This window comes from Pleurodeles waltl, chromosome 1_1 (genome assembly GCF_031143425.1).
Source record: "Pleurodeles waltl isolate 20211129_DDA chromosome 1_1, aPleWal1.hap1.20221129, whole genome shotgun sequence".
Lineage (NCBI taxonomy): Eukaryota > Metazoa > Chordata > Amphibia > Caudata > Salamandridae > Pleurodeles > Pleurodeles waltl.
In genome coordinates this window covers 56547640-56561162 of record NC_090436.1, presented here as the reverse complement: position 1 = coordinate 56561162, position 13523 = coordinate 56547640, and the positions used below count along the sequence as shown (strand labels likewise).

The 13523-nt window shown below is 48.2% G+C and overlaps 1 protein-coding gene across 9 annotated transcripts in view; it reads left to right on the top strand.

Moving 5' to 3' along the window:
- Positions 1 to 13523, top strand: part of RUSC2 (RUN and SH3 domain containing 2) — a 193204-nt gene that overhangs the window by 94043 nt on the left and 85638 nt on the right. For 5 of the 9 annotated variants that reach the window (XM_069212224.1, XM_069212399.1, XM_069212408.1 and 2 more), the window contains exon 2: positions 9012 to 11094. In XM_069212224.1, coding sequence (XP_069068325.1) covers positions 9120 to 11094 — 1975 coding nt within the window. In that variant the 5' untranslated portion in view covers positions 9012 to 9119. The remainder of the gene's footprint in view (positions 1 to 9011; positions 11095 to 13523) is intronic. The other 4 variants (XM_069212323.1, XM_069212391.1, XM_069212287.1 and 1 more) reach the window with 1 other exon arrangement.

Here is a 13523-nt window from a genome sequence, read left to right as displayed (position 1 = left end):
AGAGCAGGGATCTTAGTCTGGAGCTGGGAGCTGAGAGGCTTTGATCACGCTACCATAGCCCCCAGTGTACTCAGGGGCATATTTATACTCCGTTTGCGCCGAATGTGCGTCGTTTTTTTCGACGCAAATTCGGCGCAAAACTAACGCCATATTTATACTTTGGCGTTAGACGCGTCTAGCGCCAAAGTATGGGCAAATAGCATCATTTTTTTGCGTGAACGCCTTCCTTGCGTTAATGAGATGCAAAGAAGGCGTTCCCGTCTAAAAAAATGACGGCGACGCAAATGCGTCGTATTTATACTCCCGGGCAAAAATCACGCCCGGGAGTGGTCGGTCCAAAAAACCCCGCATTTGCGCCACTTTTTAACGCCTGGGTCAGGGTAGGCGTTAAGGGGCCTGTGGGCTCAAAATGAGCCCACAGGTGCCCTCCCATGCCCCCAGGGACCCCCCCTGCCACCCTTGCCCACCCCAGGAGGACACCCAAGGCTGGAGGTACCCACCCCAGGGACATTCAGGTAAGTTCAGGTAAGTATACATTTTTTTTTTTTTTTTTTTTGGGTGGCATAGGGGGGCCTTATTTGTGCCCCCCTACATGCCACTATGCCCAATGGCCATGCCCAGGGGACATAACTCCCCTGGGCATGGCCATTGGGCAAGGGGGCATTACTCCTGTCTTTACTAAGACAGGAGTCATTTAAATGGCGTCTGGGCGTCGTAAAAAATGGCGCAAATCGGGTTGAGGCGATTTTTTTGCCTCAACCTGACTTGCCCCATTTTAAGACGCCCTAACGCCATTTTCCCCAACGCCGGCGCTGCCTGGTGTACGTGGTTTTTTTCCACGCACAACAGGCAGCGCCGGTCTGCTAGCGCCGGCTAACGCCATTCCATAAATACGGCGCCCGCATGGCGCTTCAGAATGGCGTTAGACGGCGCTAAATTTTTTGACGCTAAACTGCGTTAGCGCAGTTTAGCGTCAAAAAGTATAAATACGGGCCTCAGTGCCTTGGCTTCAGTTCGGTCACCAGCGGTGGCGTAACGAAACTGGAGTGACCCCCACCCTTCAAATCACATGGGGGGGTCTCCTCTACGAACTCACTGAGGCCATGTGCTGAGTGGGGCCCCCCGGACCGCGGGGACTTGCGGGGTCATTTGTTCCTGCACTGGTCACCAGGCTAAACTTCAAATAACATCTCAGGTTTGCTACAGTCAGTGCCAGGGCTTCAGTGTCACCAACGCGGGGACAGAGAAATTCCCATGCTGGGCTTCAGTGCGATCAGTACCAGGCAGTGCTTAATTTGTAAATAAAAAGGTGCCGGTGCTGAAAGCCCTCCTCTAAAATTTGCGGCTGCTGCAAATAAATGTGTGAACATGAAATACTGAGGCAGCCTAATCCTGAAGGCGTCTCGGCCCTCTTTAGTCCATTTACAGCCACTCCCTGCTGCTTCAGCTCACTCTTGCAGCTTTCTGCCTTCTCCACTTTGTGACGCTTTTTCGTTTTTCCCTTCATCCGTCTTTCCTATTTGTGTCTTTTGCTCGCAGTAAATGCTTGAGGCAGAAGAATAAGCGCCGGCCCTCAAATATAAGTGCCGGTGCTCCGCATCGGAAACAACAAGCACAAATTAAGCACTGGTACCAGGGCAGCTGTCAGTCCGAACCCAGGTTCCTTTACAGCAGGGGGACCAGATTTTGAAAGCTAAAACTTTAAGGTTTGGAAAAATAGAAGTTCTACCACAACAGTCACCCGAGGGGCACAGAATGACAGCGCTGATCACTACAGAAATACGGGCCCTGCATTAAGATAAGAAGTCGTGTTTTAAACCCAGTATCAAACATGTTATTTAAATGGATTTCCGTAAGAGCTGCTCACCAGTACTGCTTTGCAACACATAAAACGCGCCTCCACTATTTGCAGTTGAACCACACTGAAATCCGGGACCTGACCCAAAATTGCTGAAATCTTCGGGACAGCCGGTTAAAAACTGGGACTGTCCCGGCAAATCCGGGACGGCTGGACACCCTACATTACAGTCAGTGCATGCTCAGTACTATCAAGGCCCGGTCTTCAATATACTCATTGCCAGGGCTTCATTACAATCACTGCTGGGCCTTCAATATATAATCAGTGCCAGTGATTCAGTAGAGCCAGGTTCTTCAAAATACTCAGTGCTTGAGTTTCAGTACAGTCAGGTTCTTCAACATAATCAGTGTCAACGTTTCAGTACAGTCAGGATCTCCAATACAATCAGTCCCAGGGCTTCAATACAGTCAGAGTTTCCAATGCAATCAGTCCCAGGGCTTCAGTGCAGTCAGGGTCTTCACTTCAATCAGTGCTGGAGCTTCAGTACAGTCAGGGTCGTCAATATAATCAGTGCTGGAGCTTCAGTACCATCACAGTCTTCAATATTATCAGTGCTGGAGTCAGGATCTCCAATATAATCAGTCCCAGGGCTTCAGTACAGTCAGAATGTTCAATATAATCAGTGCTGAAGCTTCAGTACAGTCAAAGTCTTCAATATAATGAGTGCTGGAGTCAGGATCTCCAATATAATCAATCCCAGGGCATTAGAACAGTCAGAGTATTCAATATAATCAGTGCTGATGCTTCAGCAGTCAGGGTTTTAAAAATAGTCAGTGCCAGGGCTTCAAGTACAGCCGTCATCCTCCTGCACCTCTCAGCAGCATTTGATACAGTCGCCCACCTCATCCTCATCCAAAGCCTGCACCACATTGTAATTCAAGGACACGCTCCCCGATGGATCTGCTCCTTCATGACTGGAAGGACCCTGTCAGCCAGTTTGATACACCTCGGACCCACGCAACCTCATCTTCGGTGTTCTGTAAGAATCGTCCCTGAGCCTGACCCTCTTCAACGCATACATGGTTCCTCTAGCCAGCATCATCCACTCTCACAATATCAAAGTCCTCTCCTACACCAATGACACGCAACTCATTGTCTCCCTCTTGGAAAAAACGCCCAGTTCAAAGCCTGTATGACTGCAATTGCCCAGTGGATGAAGATCAACTCTCTACAGCTGAACACCGACAAGAGCAAAATCATAATCTTCAGGAAGAGCACCTAACAGGATACCCTACCTTATGGCCAACAGACCTAAGACTGACACCCACCACCACCATCCACACCAAGAACCTCAAGATCATCAACAGCAAACTGGACATGACCGCTCAAGTCAACACCATCACTGACTCCTGTTTTCATACCATGAAGATGCTAAGGAAGATTTTCAAATGGCTCCAAGTCAGCATCTGGAAAACCATCATGGTCTCTCTCGTCACAAGCACGCTGGAATATGGGAACACCCTCTATGCTATGATCAACAAAAGACCACTCAGCAGCCAGACTCACTCTCAACCTCCCACTCCACACTTAAAGGAGCTCCACTAGATCTCCATTCACCAATGAGCACAATTCAAACCCCTCACACACACTTTCAAGGCACTATTTAACACTGGCCCAGCACACCTCGACAATTGCACCTGTTTTCTCAATCCTTCCAGACACCTCCACTCATCCGTACTCCCACTCGCACAAATCCCACATGTAATGGAAAACCAGAACTGGCGGTCGAGCCTTCTGCTACATCGCTCCTAAAGCATGGAATGACCCGCCGCTGAGCCCTGTGGCCAACAAAAGTGGGTTCAGTGCAAATTAGACAAGTGAAGGTAAAAAATCCGGGGGGTTGCCACTTAAAGGATCACAATGTCTGTCTGGCTATGAGATTGGACTTTTGATTCCAGAGTTCTAGCAGGCTGGAGCAAAGTGCTGGCTTGTTGGAAATAAAATTTGGCTGGTGGATTATGACGTGATAACGAAAGTGAAAAATACACTGCGCAACATTTGATTATAGAGCTGGAGACAAAGCGGCCTGCACTATGGGATAATGATTTTCTGTATTTGCTTTGGCTAAGCACCTTCTCTTCAGGAATGAGTGCAGAGTAGTCTATACCTTCAATAGACTGATGGGTATTGGAGGGTGGTTGAAGGGATCTGTCCCAGTTGTCGGTCATTGCTTATAATGATTTCTAATTTAATATGACAGCCAGTGCACAGCAGTCTGCCTGCCCTGGGATACCAAAGCATTGCCAGACCATGTCAAGGTGCTGCAGTTATAGTTCACATCAAGCATCACTCAGGTACACCCAGCAGAGTCATGGAAGGCTTGTAAACAAGATGGGAGGCCTCACTTTGAGGAGATGGTGTTTGAGGGCTATTCTGGAGGTGCTCAGGGTGGTGCCCAACATAGGAATGGATGGAGAGGGTTCAATATAAGTCTGGTAGTAAAAAGAAGGTATCTGATTCTCACACAGGCACAAGGGACATGAAAGATGGACAGGCAATGCCGAGTGTGAGCGGGTTCTTTCCTACAGTTATCTAGCTAAATCAGAAAACACTTTCTATTTTGGGGCGGGTTTCTATTCTTGATTAAACAATTGCATGAGGTTAAAATTACTTTCATGCCCCTCCCTGAAAGTATCCAGTGTAAGTTAGTGAATGAGAGAGTAAGTCAATGCCTATGATTTTACTTTCTTAAAGAGGGCCTCTGTGCAGGGCCTACTAGGTATTTTTTCCTATCAAGGATATCCCCCCCCCCCCATGTCAAAAGAGCTATATTTGCTGCTTGTATTGGCAATATGGTTCCCCTCTGCTAGGAATCTGCCAAGGACCAGTCCTTCCTCTATCTGACAAGATCCCCGTTGATAAGACAGTGGGAGAGCTCCCTATTTATCACCTTAAGGGAGTTATTTGCTAAGGCTTATTTGCTAAGGCTTGCACAAGTACTCATGTGGTCCTGCACAACTGTTTGCCACTCAGCAGGCATGTCATGGTAACTTACGTTTTTGGAGCCGCATGCGAGAAAAAAATCTGCCACGTGGTGATTGGCTGAATTCTGCCGGAAGTCTGCATTGAAAGCGTGATGCAGGGCTGGCAAAAGGCTGCCAGTTCTGCTGGCGGAGTGGAATATTTCGCCCACCCCTAGTTGGTAGGTTGGGAACCACCATGGCTCCTGAAAGATTGAACAAGGTGCAGATTAAACATCTCAGAACTGCTTCCAAGTGCTGGAGGCTATCCCGAGAGAGGAACAGAATGAGTCTTTACAGTTGTGCAACTTGCTGGTAGGTGACTAGAGCTCATAGAAGGGTCTTGACAGAGTGAAATAGAAGATGCCTCAGATTTTTTAGTTGGCAGCGATCTGAGGTGACTGCTGAAATGATAACTTAGATAAGCCTTATTTACTCTCAAACATAACGTATGTGCTTTATGTGCCAATGGAGAAACACCAATGGAGTCTGTTGAGGAAGAGAGCGGGGAACTAACTTTGACAGCACCAGATGAGGAGGAGCGAGTAATCTACCGGTTGGTGGGGAATAGATTCTGTCTGAAGAATCGATTGAGGCAGGTTAAATCACTGATTGGTTCTCAGTTGACCAATCAGAGGCCTTCACTTTGCACAACCATTCATTCCTCCAGGTATGAATGAACTAAAAGAGATTTAGCTCTATATATATACATATATATATATGCTGAAACGCGCCTGTGAGCGAAACTAAATGGATCTAACTTACCCGTGAGTGCTCCCAAAACTTTGCTGGCATATTATTATCGTGATTCCACCAACACGTATGGGCAGCACCCGTTCGTCAGAGTTCAGCATTTTCTGTGGTGGCTTTGTTGGTATTGATATATATATATATATATATATATATATATATATATATATATATATATATATCAAAGAAAAACACCAGCTTCGGTGTTTTTTTTTTATGTTTAAGGACAGGATTCTCTGTTCCTGTTGTTACTGAAGTCGCCCTGATGGAGTCGAGGGCCACTGTAATACGGAGAAATTGTGTTTGGGAATATATATTGATAAATATTATTTTTTTCACTGAAAAAAGCAAAGGATACAGGGACGTTATGGTTAGGTTCTGAATTTACTCATACAAAATCTTAGAAATTCAGCAGTTAGTCATTTCAAGTAACTATAACTCACGCCTAAGATAAGTATAACACAGCCCCGTCATGTATAGCTTTTTCTTCATTAATTTGCCTGCTAATGCTTAATTTATATTGTCAGTAACATTATAGAAGTTATCATGAGTGCTATAATATCTGGGGTAACTAACAGTGCATGGTGAGGGCACGTGTTATAGTTACCTTAGGGTGCGTGTTATAGTTACTTGAAATAACTCTAACTATATCTGCCACATTTCTGTGGTTTTGTGTGAGTAAATTCAGAACCTAACTATAACGTCCCTGTAACCTTTGTTTTTTTTCAGTGAATTGCTATGTTTTAAAAAAAATTATATTTCTTAACTATAACATCCCCATAACCTTTTTTTCAGTGAATTTCTATTTTTTTTAACGTAAAGTATTTTAAATTTCTATATGTTAACCCAACCACTGTTGCGCACAGCCTTTGGCCGTGTGTGGTGGGGGTTGGCAGATCAACCCCCTATAACCACCCAACCCCATGCGCAGCGGGGAGTTGACCGCAGGGTCTATCTCTCTCGGTGTGAAAATAGGTGTGAGTGTGCCTGGGTATTAGAGTGGGAGCGTGAGGGTCTGAGTGAGTCTGTGATTGTATGTGTGGGTCTGTGAGTGGGTGCATGAGTGACTGACTGGGTCTGTGAGTGAGTGCATGAGGGTCTAAGTGGGTCTGTAAGTGGGTGCCTCAGTGCCTGAGTGGATCTGTGAGTGGGTGCATGAGGGTCTGATTGGGTCTGTGAGTGGGTGTGTGCGGGTCTGTCTGGTGCATGAGGGCCTGAATGGGTCTGTGAGTGGATGTGTGACAGTCTGAGTGGGTGTGTGAGTGGGTGCGTGAGTGTCTGTGCAAGTCTGTGAGTGGGTGAGCAAGTGTCTCAGTGGGTCGAAAAGTGTGTGTATGACTCTCTGAGTGGGTCTGTGAGTGGGTGCATGAGTGTCAGAGTGCTTCTATGATTGAATGATTTAGTGCATGAATGTGTCTGTGAATGGTTTTTAAAAAAAGTTTTTCGCCGATATTACTTGAATTCATTGCAACATTACACGGGGCCGCGCTTAGCATCACAATGTATTCACGAATATCGCATGGCGTGAATTGTTTTTTTTTAAGGTCATACCCTATATCTCAGCCCTGTTGTCAGGGTACCTCCACCTTTACTCCTAATTCCACTGTAAAAAAATAGAAAGGGGGTCTGTTTCGGACCCCTGCAACCCTGGGACCACTACCCTGGAGCTATTCTATGTTGGAGGGGGGCCACAGGGCCCCACTCAAGGACCCACTGAACACCCTGGGGACAGCCACCCCCCAGGGGTGCCTATCCCCAGGACATAGCTGCTTGCCGTGTCTTGGCTGCAGCTTTACAGCTGCCGTCAAGTCACAGCAAACACTCTCCAATAAAGAGAGAGCTGTCAAACAGCTCTCCCTTCATTGGAGCAGAGGTTTCCTCTGTCTGCCTGCCCGCAGAGTTGCAAGCAGACAAACAGAGGAAACTGCTCTGTGACAGCAATGCTGGCTCCCACAGGAGGTGGGAAGCCAGCTGGGACCGTGGGGGCCTGAAGGCTCCCCCAAGGTCCCCAACATTGTGACTGGGTGACCTGGGGGACACCCAGGTCACATGGCTTGGCCCTGGGGGATGGGGTACCTGGGTCCAAGATCGGTCCTCGTGGGGGGGCTACACGTCCCCTCCCAAAAAAACCAATAATAATTAGGCCAGGTCCTGGGGGATGGGGTCCCCAGGCTGAGATCTGCCCTGGTGAGGAGTGCTCCATGCACACTTCCAAAAAAAAAAAAATCAGGCCAGGTCCCGGGGGCTGATATCGGCCTGGGGAGAGCAGCCACACAGCCCTCTTCCACCCAAAAAATACATTTTAGAAGGCTAGGCCCCAGAGGATGGTTCCTCCAGGGCCGAGGTTGGCCCTAGGCCCGGCCCCACTCCTCAAAAAAAAAAATGTTGAGTCAGGGACCTGGGGGGTGGGGGTCACTGGGGCCAAGATGGGGCCTGGGAGGAGAGCCACACAACCTCCCCCCCAAAAGAAATGAATAATTAGGCTGAAGGGATAGGGTCCCCAGGGTGGAGATCGGCCTGGGGAGGGGGTCTGCGCAGCCCCTACCCCCCAAAAACTGTAATGTTTTGCTGGGTCCTGGGGCATGGGGTCCCCGGGGCCCAGATCGGTCAGGGGATGTAGGCCTTATAGGATTTGCATGGTATAGGGGTTGGCTGCAGGGACTGGCTGTAGGCCAGGCCCTGTGCACAACCTCTGCTGTGCATGGCCTAAGGCCGTACTTCTCCCCTCGCTTACATGATTTCTTTTACTGATTCCATGGATCACCCTGACTCCAGTGTATTGGACCATCTGAAGCCTATTAGGCAGAATCCTCTGTGAAGCACTGGCATTATCAAAGCTGGAGATCATGGCTCCTCCCATTACAATTCTTGCATGGTGGAGTACTGGAGATACTTCAGGGAATATAGATGGAAAAAGCAGTTTGGTATCACAGCACTAAATTAGGTCTCTTTGGGAAGTAGATGGCTCTGCTGATCCCCCTGAATGAGTGTGTATGTGTGGTGTGTTTTGAAAAGCTTTCTTTTTTTCCATGATGGTATGTATGTGTGTGGTGAACCTGTCGACCAAGCTTGTGTTGAGGTGATGCAACTTGTGGGTTGTCTCTCCGAGTGCTTCGCAGTGAGACTCTGCCTAACACACACTTGCTTTGTCATTGTTATCTGCAGGGTTTGGGGTCTTGGTTGTTTTTGTTATGAACTGCGGGAGTCTTGTATTTCCTAATATCTTAGTTGTGGTGTATTAGGGTAGTCGTGCGGTGTTTGAGGTTGAGCTGCTCTGGGCTAGGGTGTTCTGCATCTGGCCGAGTGACACATGGGCCTTAAACATGGAACTGTCTGTCTAATCTAACCTTGTTTGGTCGCTTTACATGATCTGTTAATGTTTTTTTGTTTGATACTGCAGTGGTTATTGGGTTTATTAATGCACATTTTTCTTTTCTTTGCAGATATCTAAATTCCATTATGAGATGTGTACCAGCAGCCATTGGTGCTCACACAGAGCCAGCCACATTTAGCATCCAACTTGGCTGATGTGATAAAAGGTGGTTGGCACCATGGACAGCCCACCAAAGCTCACTGGGGAAACCCTGATTGTTCACCACATTCCCCTGGTCCACTGCCAAGTCCCAGACAGGAAATGCTGCAGCACCAACAAGAGAACCAATCCCTTCTGCCAACGTGACCTGGGGATTACCCGGACCACCTCTCTGCCAGAGCGTCACCTCGCGCAAACAGACTCACTCTTGTACAGCAGTTTAGTGCAGGCACTGGACCCATGCTCTGGGCCCTCAGATGATGAAATCAATCAAGCAAGAGACTGTAAAGGCCCGGTGGCTAACCGGCGACACAACCCCTTTCTCCTGGGTGAAGATAAAGAAGACGGGGACAACAACGAAAGTGTTGGCAAAACGTCTTTTCATCTTCACAACGCCACGGTGGGAAGGTCGTCTTTGCAGGCAAATGACCTCAACTTGTCACCTTTTCGCCTCCATGAGTCCAGTAGTCTCGTTAAACCCTGGAACATGCCAAGCAGGTCTGGAGTGGTTGATGGCCAGGAAGCCAAGTTCTTGGTGGATGGCCTTCAAAAGAGGAACAACATCAACCAGGGCCGTAACACTCATGACTCAATGGAGATGGACGAGTACAGCTGCCACCATGGTGGATCCTCCATCTTCTCACTTGATTGCGGTGACCAGGATTGGAACAACAGCTCGGACGAGTCAATGCGGAACCATGAGATTATGCACAGTAGGACATGCAGCTGTTCCAGCTCTGAACTCCAGCACTGCAGGTGCTACAGTGCATCAAGCCAGTCAGAAATCATAGACCAGCAGATGGGCTACATCAGCGATTCTTCCTGCAACAGCTCCGACGGTGTCCTGGTGAACTTCAGCGCACTTTACAATAAAATGAATGGACACACCAGGTCCAACATGAATTCTGGCAACCTGTCCTGCGACTCATCCTTCTGTAGCCACTCAGACACTGGGGCTTTTTATTTGGACCTGCACTCTTCACCCACTAACTCCAAAATGTCATGTGACTCGCATCCCCCAGAAGGTTCAGGCAATGCTTGTGGATGCTACCGTCCCTCATCGCCTTTGTTTGACGCCAACTGCAACTCGTACCACCTTCAGTGCGATGCCGTGCCATGCTCCTCTGAAGGCTCGGATGTCACATCGTGCTTCCAAAGCCAAGCTCGCCTGGTGGTGGCCACACAGAATTACTACAAATTAGTAACATGTGACCTATCTTCTCAATCATCTCCCAGCCCTGCAGGTTCCTCGATCACCAGCTGCTCTGAGGATCATACCAAAGGAAGCCCCCTTCAGCCAACAGAGTACTACCTGTTCAGGAGGCCAGAAATGAACCAGAAGAATAGCACTGAGTGTTCCAGAGAAATGCCCCAAGAAGATCGATTGGAGAACGCAATTGAGGGTCAAGTCTATGTCAACGTCTCACCCCCTAATCCTGGTACTGGGAGGCAGCGATCTCGGAGCTATGACCGCAGTCTGGACCGGAGCCCCCCTGTTAGGCTGGCATCTCTAGAGCGCATGATGAGTTGCCCAGTTAAGCTGAGCGATAGCCAAGCAGTGCCCACTCACAGCACCACAACTAGACGGGTGACTTCATTTGCTGAACTTGCCAAAAGCAGGAAAAAGACCAGCTTTAGCCCGCCACTCAGAATGAGCGGCGATTCCTCTCTGGAGTTTTCCCCCATCCCTGAGTTTCAGAAGGACCACCCTGTGTTTGCGGATGATGGTGAGCACCACAGCCGGAGTCTCCCCACCATGCCTTTCAGCCATTGCTTGGACCGCAGCTGTGAGGAATGGGATGGTGATGCCAGCTTTGGGGAACGCCGACGGACTGGGTCCAACAATGGATCGGGATCCAGCGATGACTCTAACCCTGGGATTGGTGAAACTGAAAATGTCTTTCATCTTGAGATACTGGATTCGGGGAGCTCAGGCCTGGGCCATTTACACCGAGATGTCAGAGCCAAAGCAGACGGTAAGGAGAAAGCGCTGAGTAAGTCTCAAAGCATTCATGTTATGTTTTAGGGTTAGTGGGTTGTTGAGGAGGTTGTATGTCGTGTTGTTAGCTGGATGCTGTGGGGTGCAGAGGTGGACCTGACGGAGAGTGTCAGGTGGGCTTGCCTCAGCATGTAAAGTGCAAAATACTACAGAAAGTAAATCCACACAATCCATATGTTATGGATGAAACAGCTGAGGTGCACATATGAAATGGAGAGTGCAAAATGTTTATTGGTGAACACCCACTGATAGGAAGTAAAAGAAGTACCATGGACGTCAATTAACCCGACTGGCAGGTGTAATGAAAGTTAAATCACACAACTTTTGACTCCCAATGCCGGCTTCTTCCATCTTTTCACCTCGCCGGCCTCTACCAAGGTGGTGAGGGCATATAGAAGTGTCATTAATCGGCCATCCATTCTGTTAGCTTCTGAGGGTTTAAAGAAATGTTAAGAAGTGGAATGTACAGAAAGTTAACTGGGATCTTAGATTTTCGCTGCTGCTTTCACAAACCCTGATACCAGGCTCAGCAACAACAGTACTAGAGTAACCAAACGGCAAGACAGGGCTAACATCTACCACTGGCTACTTATAATTGACTTCCCTGGGACCATCCATGCATGCCTCCAGTTTGTCCTTCTCTGAAACTCTCTCTTATGTTATGTATATTTGTATAGCATGGAAAGGTATCCTGGTGCAGGCAGGAGCTGTATGGGTCTTACAAGTGGCGGGGATAGGCTGAGGTACAGGGGTTTGGGTCTGGGGGGTAGAAGTTGGAGGGGGGAGGCTAGAGACAGGGACAATGGCTGCCATCAGTGCTGAGGCCAGAGTCTGAAAAGCTCGCTGATGGGCTGCCTGACCAGAATGAATGCCCTCCAAGTATGCATTGGTCTGTTGCAGCTGCCTATCTACATCCTGGATGGCATTCAAAATGGTAGACTGCTCAACAGTGAGGGACCTGAGGAGGTCTATGGCCTCCTCACTGAGGGCAGCAGGGGTGAGAGGAGCTTTTCAGACTCTGGCCTCAGCACTGATGGCAGCCATTGTCCCTGTCTCTAGCCTCCCCCCTCCAACTTCTACCCCCCAGACCCTAACCCCTGTACCTCAGCCTATCCCAAGCACACAATCAGACCAGCATGCACACACCTCAACACACAAGGGAAGCTCAGGCAAACATAAGCACCACACATCCCACAGGCACTCACGCAAGCATCATACACATGCAGACATACCAACAACCACTGCCTCCATTGTGTCCCCCTCCTCCTCGTTTCCCTCCTCCCTCCCTTTCTTGTGGAATTTACGAACTGAGGAGGTGGCTCTGATGTATAGAAGCAGGTCGTTCCAGGCTTTTGGAGTTAAGTAGGGAAAGGCACGACCTCCAGATTGGGTTCTGCGTGTGCACGGGTGTGTGCGAGTAGGATTCCAACTGAGCATAAGTTTCTGGTAGGTTTGCGGACGTTTATGCAGTTGTTGAGGTACTTGGGGCGAATGTTGTGTAAGCTTTTTTATGTGTGCGTGAGGAGTTTGAAGAGTGGTCGTTTGTGGAGTGGGATCCAATGAAGCTCTTTGAGGTACATAGTGATGTGATCACAAGGTGGGAGACTGAGCGTTCACCAGGATGCTGCGTTTTGTATGGGCTGGAGTCCTCTAGTCAGTTGAGCGTTGATTCCTGCACGGAGTGTGGAAGTTGTTTGAAGATCTTCTTAAGCACCTTCAGTGTGTGGAAGCAGGAGACGGAGACTGCATTCACTTGGCTGGTCATGGTGAGTTGGTTGTCGATTAATATTCTAAGGTTGTTTGTGCGAGTTGTCAGGAGGGGTTTGGTCCAAATTCGGTAGGCCACCAGGTGGAGTCCCAAAGTGAGGAGCCTTTACTGAAGATTACTACTTTATCAATACTGTAGTACACCACTGTCTCTCAAAACAGACCTCTTTGACACAGATTAAAACAATTGCAAGCATTGGTTGGAAACAGACACACATTACTTTCTGTCTGCAAATATGGTTGGCTCGATTACTGCCTCATAAGGGAGCCTATTCCAAAGTGGCCCATTTGAACTATTCTGTAGCTGTATAGCCTCCACCCCTCCCCACCTGCCCAGACTCTGAAGTAAATGCTTCTGATTTGGAGTAATTAAATTCTCCCCAAATGTATTTCCTCTAAATAAAAACACACAAAATGCTGGAGCATCAATTCACAATTCAAGTCTTGAATTTGTTCAATTGTTATCTTTAACCCGCTCACAGTTCACCAGTATCCTGCTGAGGGTTGACAGAAGGGTAGTTTAGCAACAACCACAACAAATGAATTCCAAATCCAACAAGAACAAGGGAGTGGAATTTGAAATCAGAAAATACTTGCTAGAGATTGACATAAAAATGATATGAAAATGATAACTAGAGAATGGAGTTTAGATGTTGC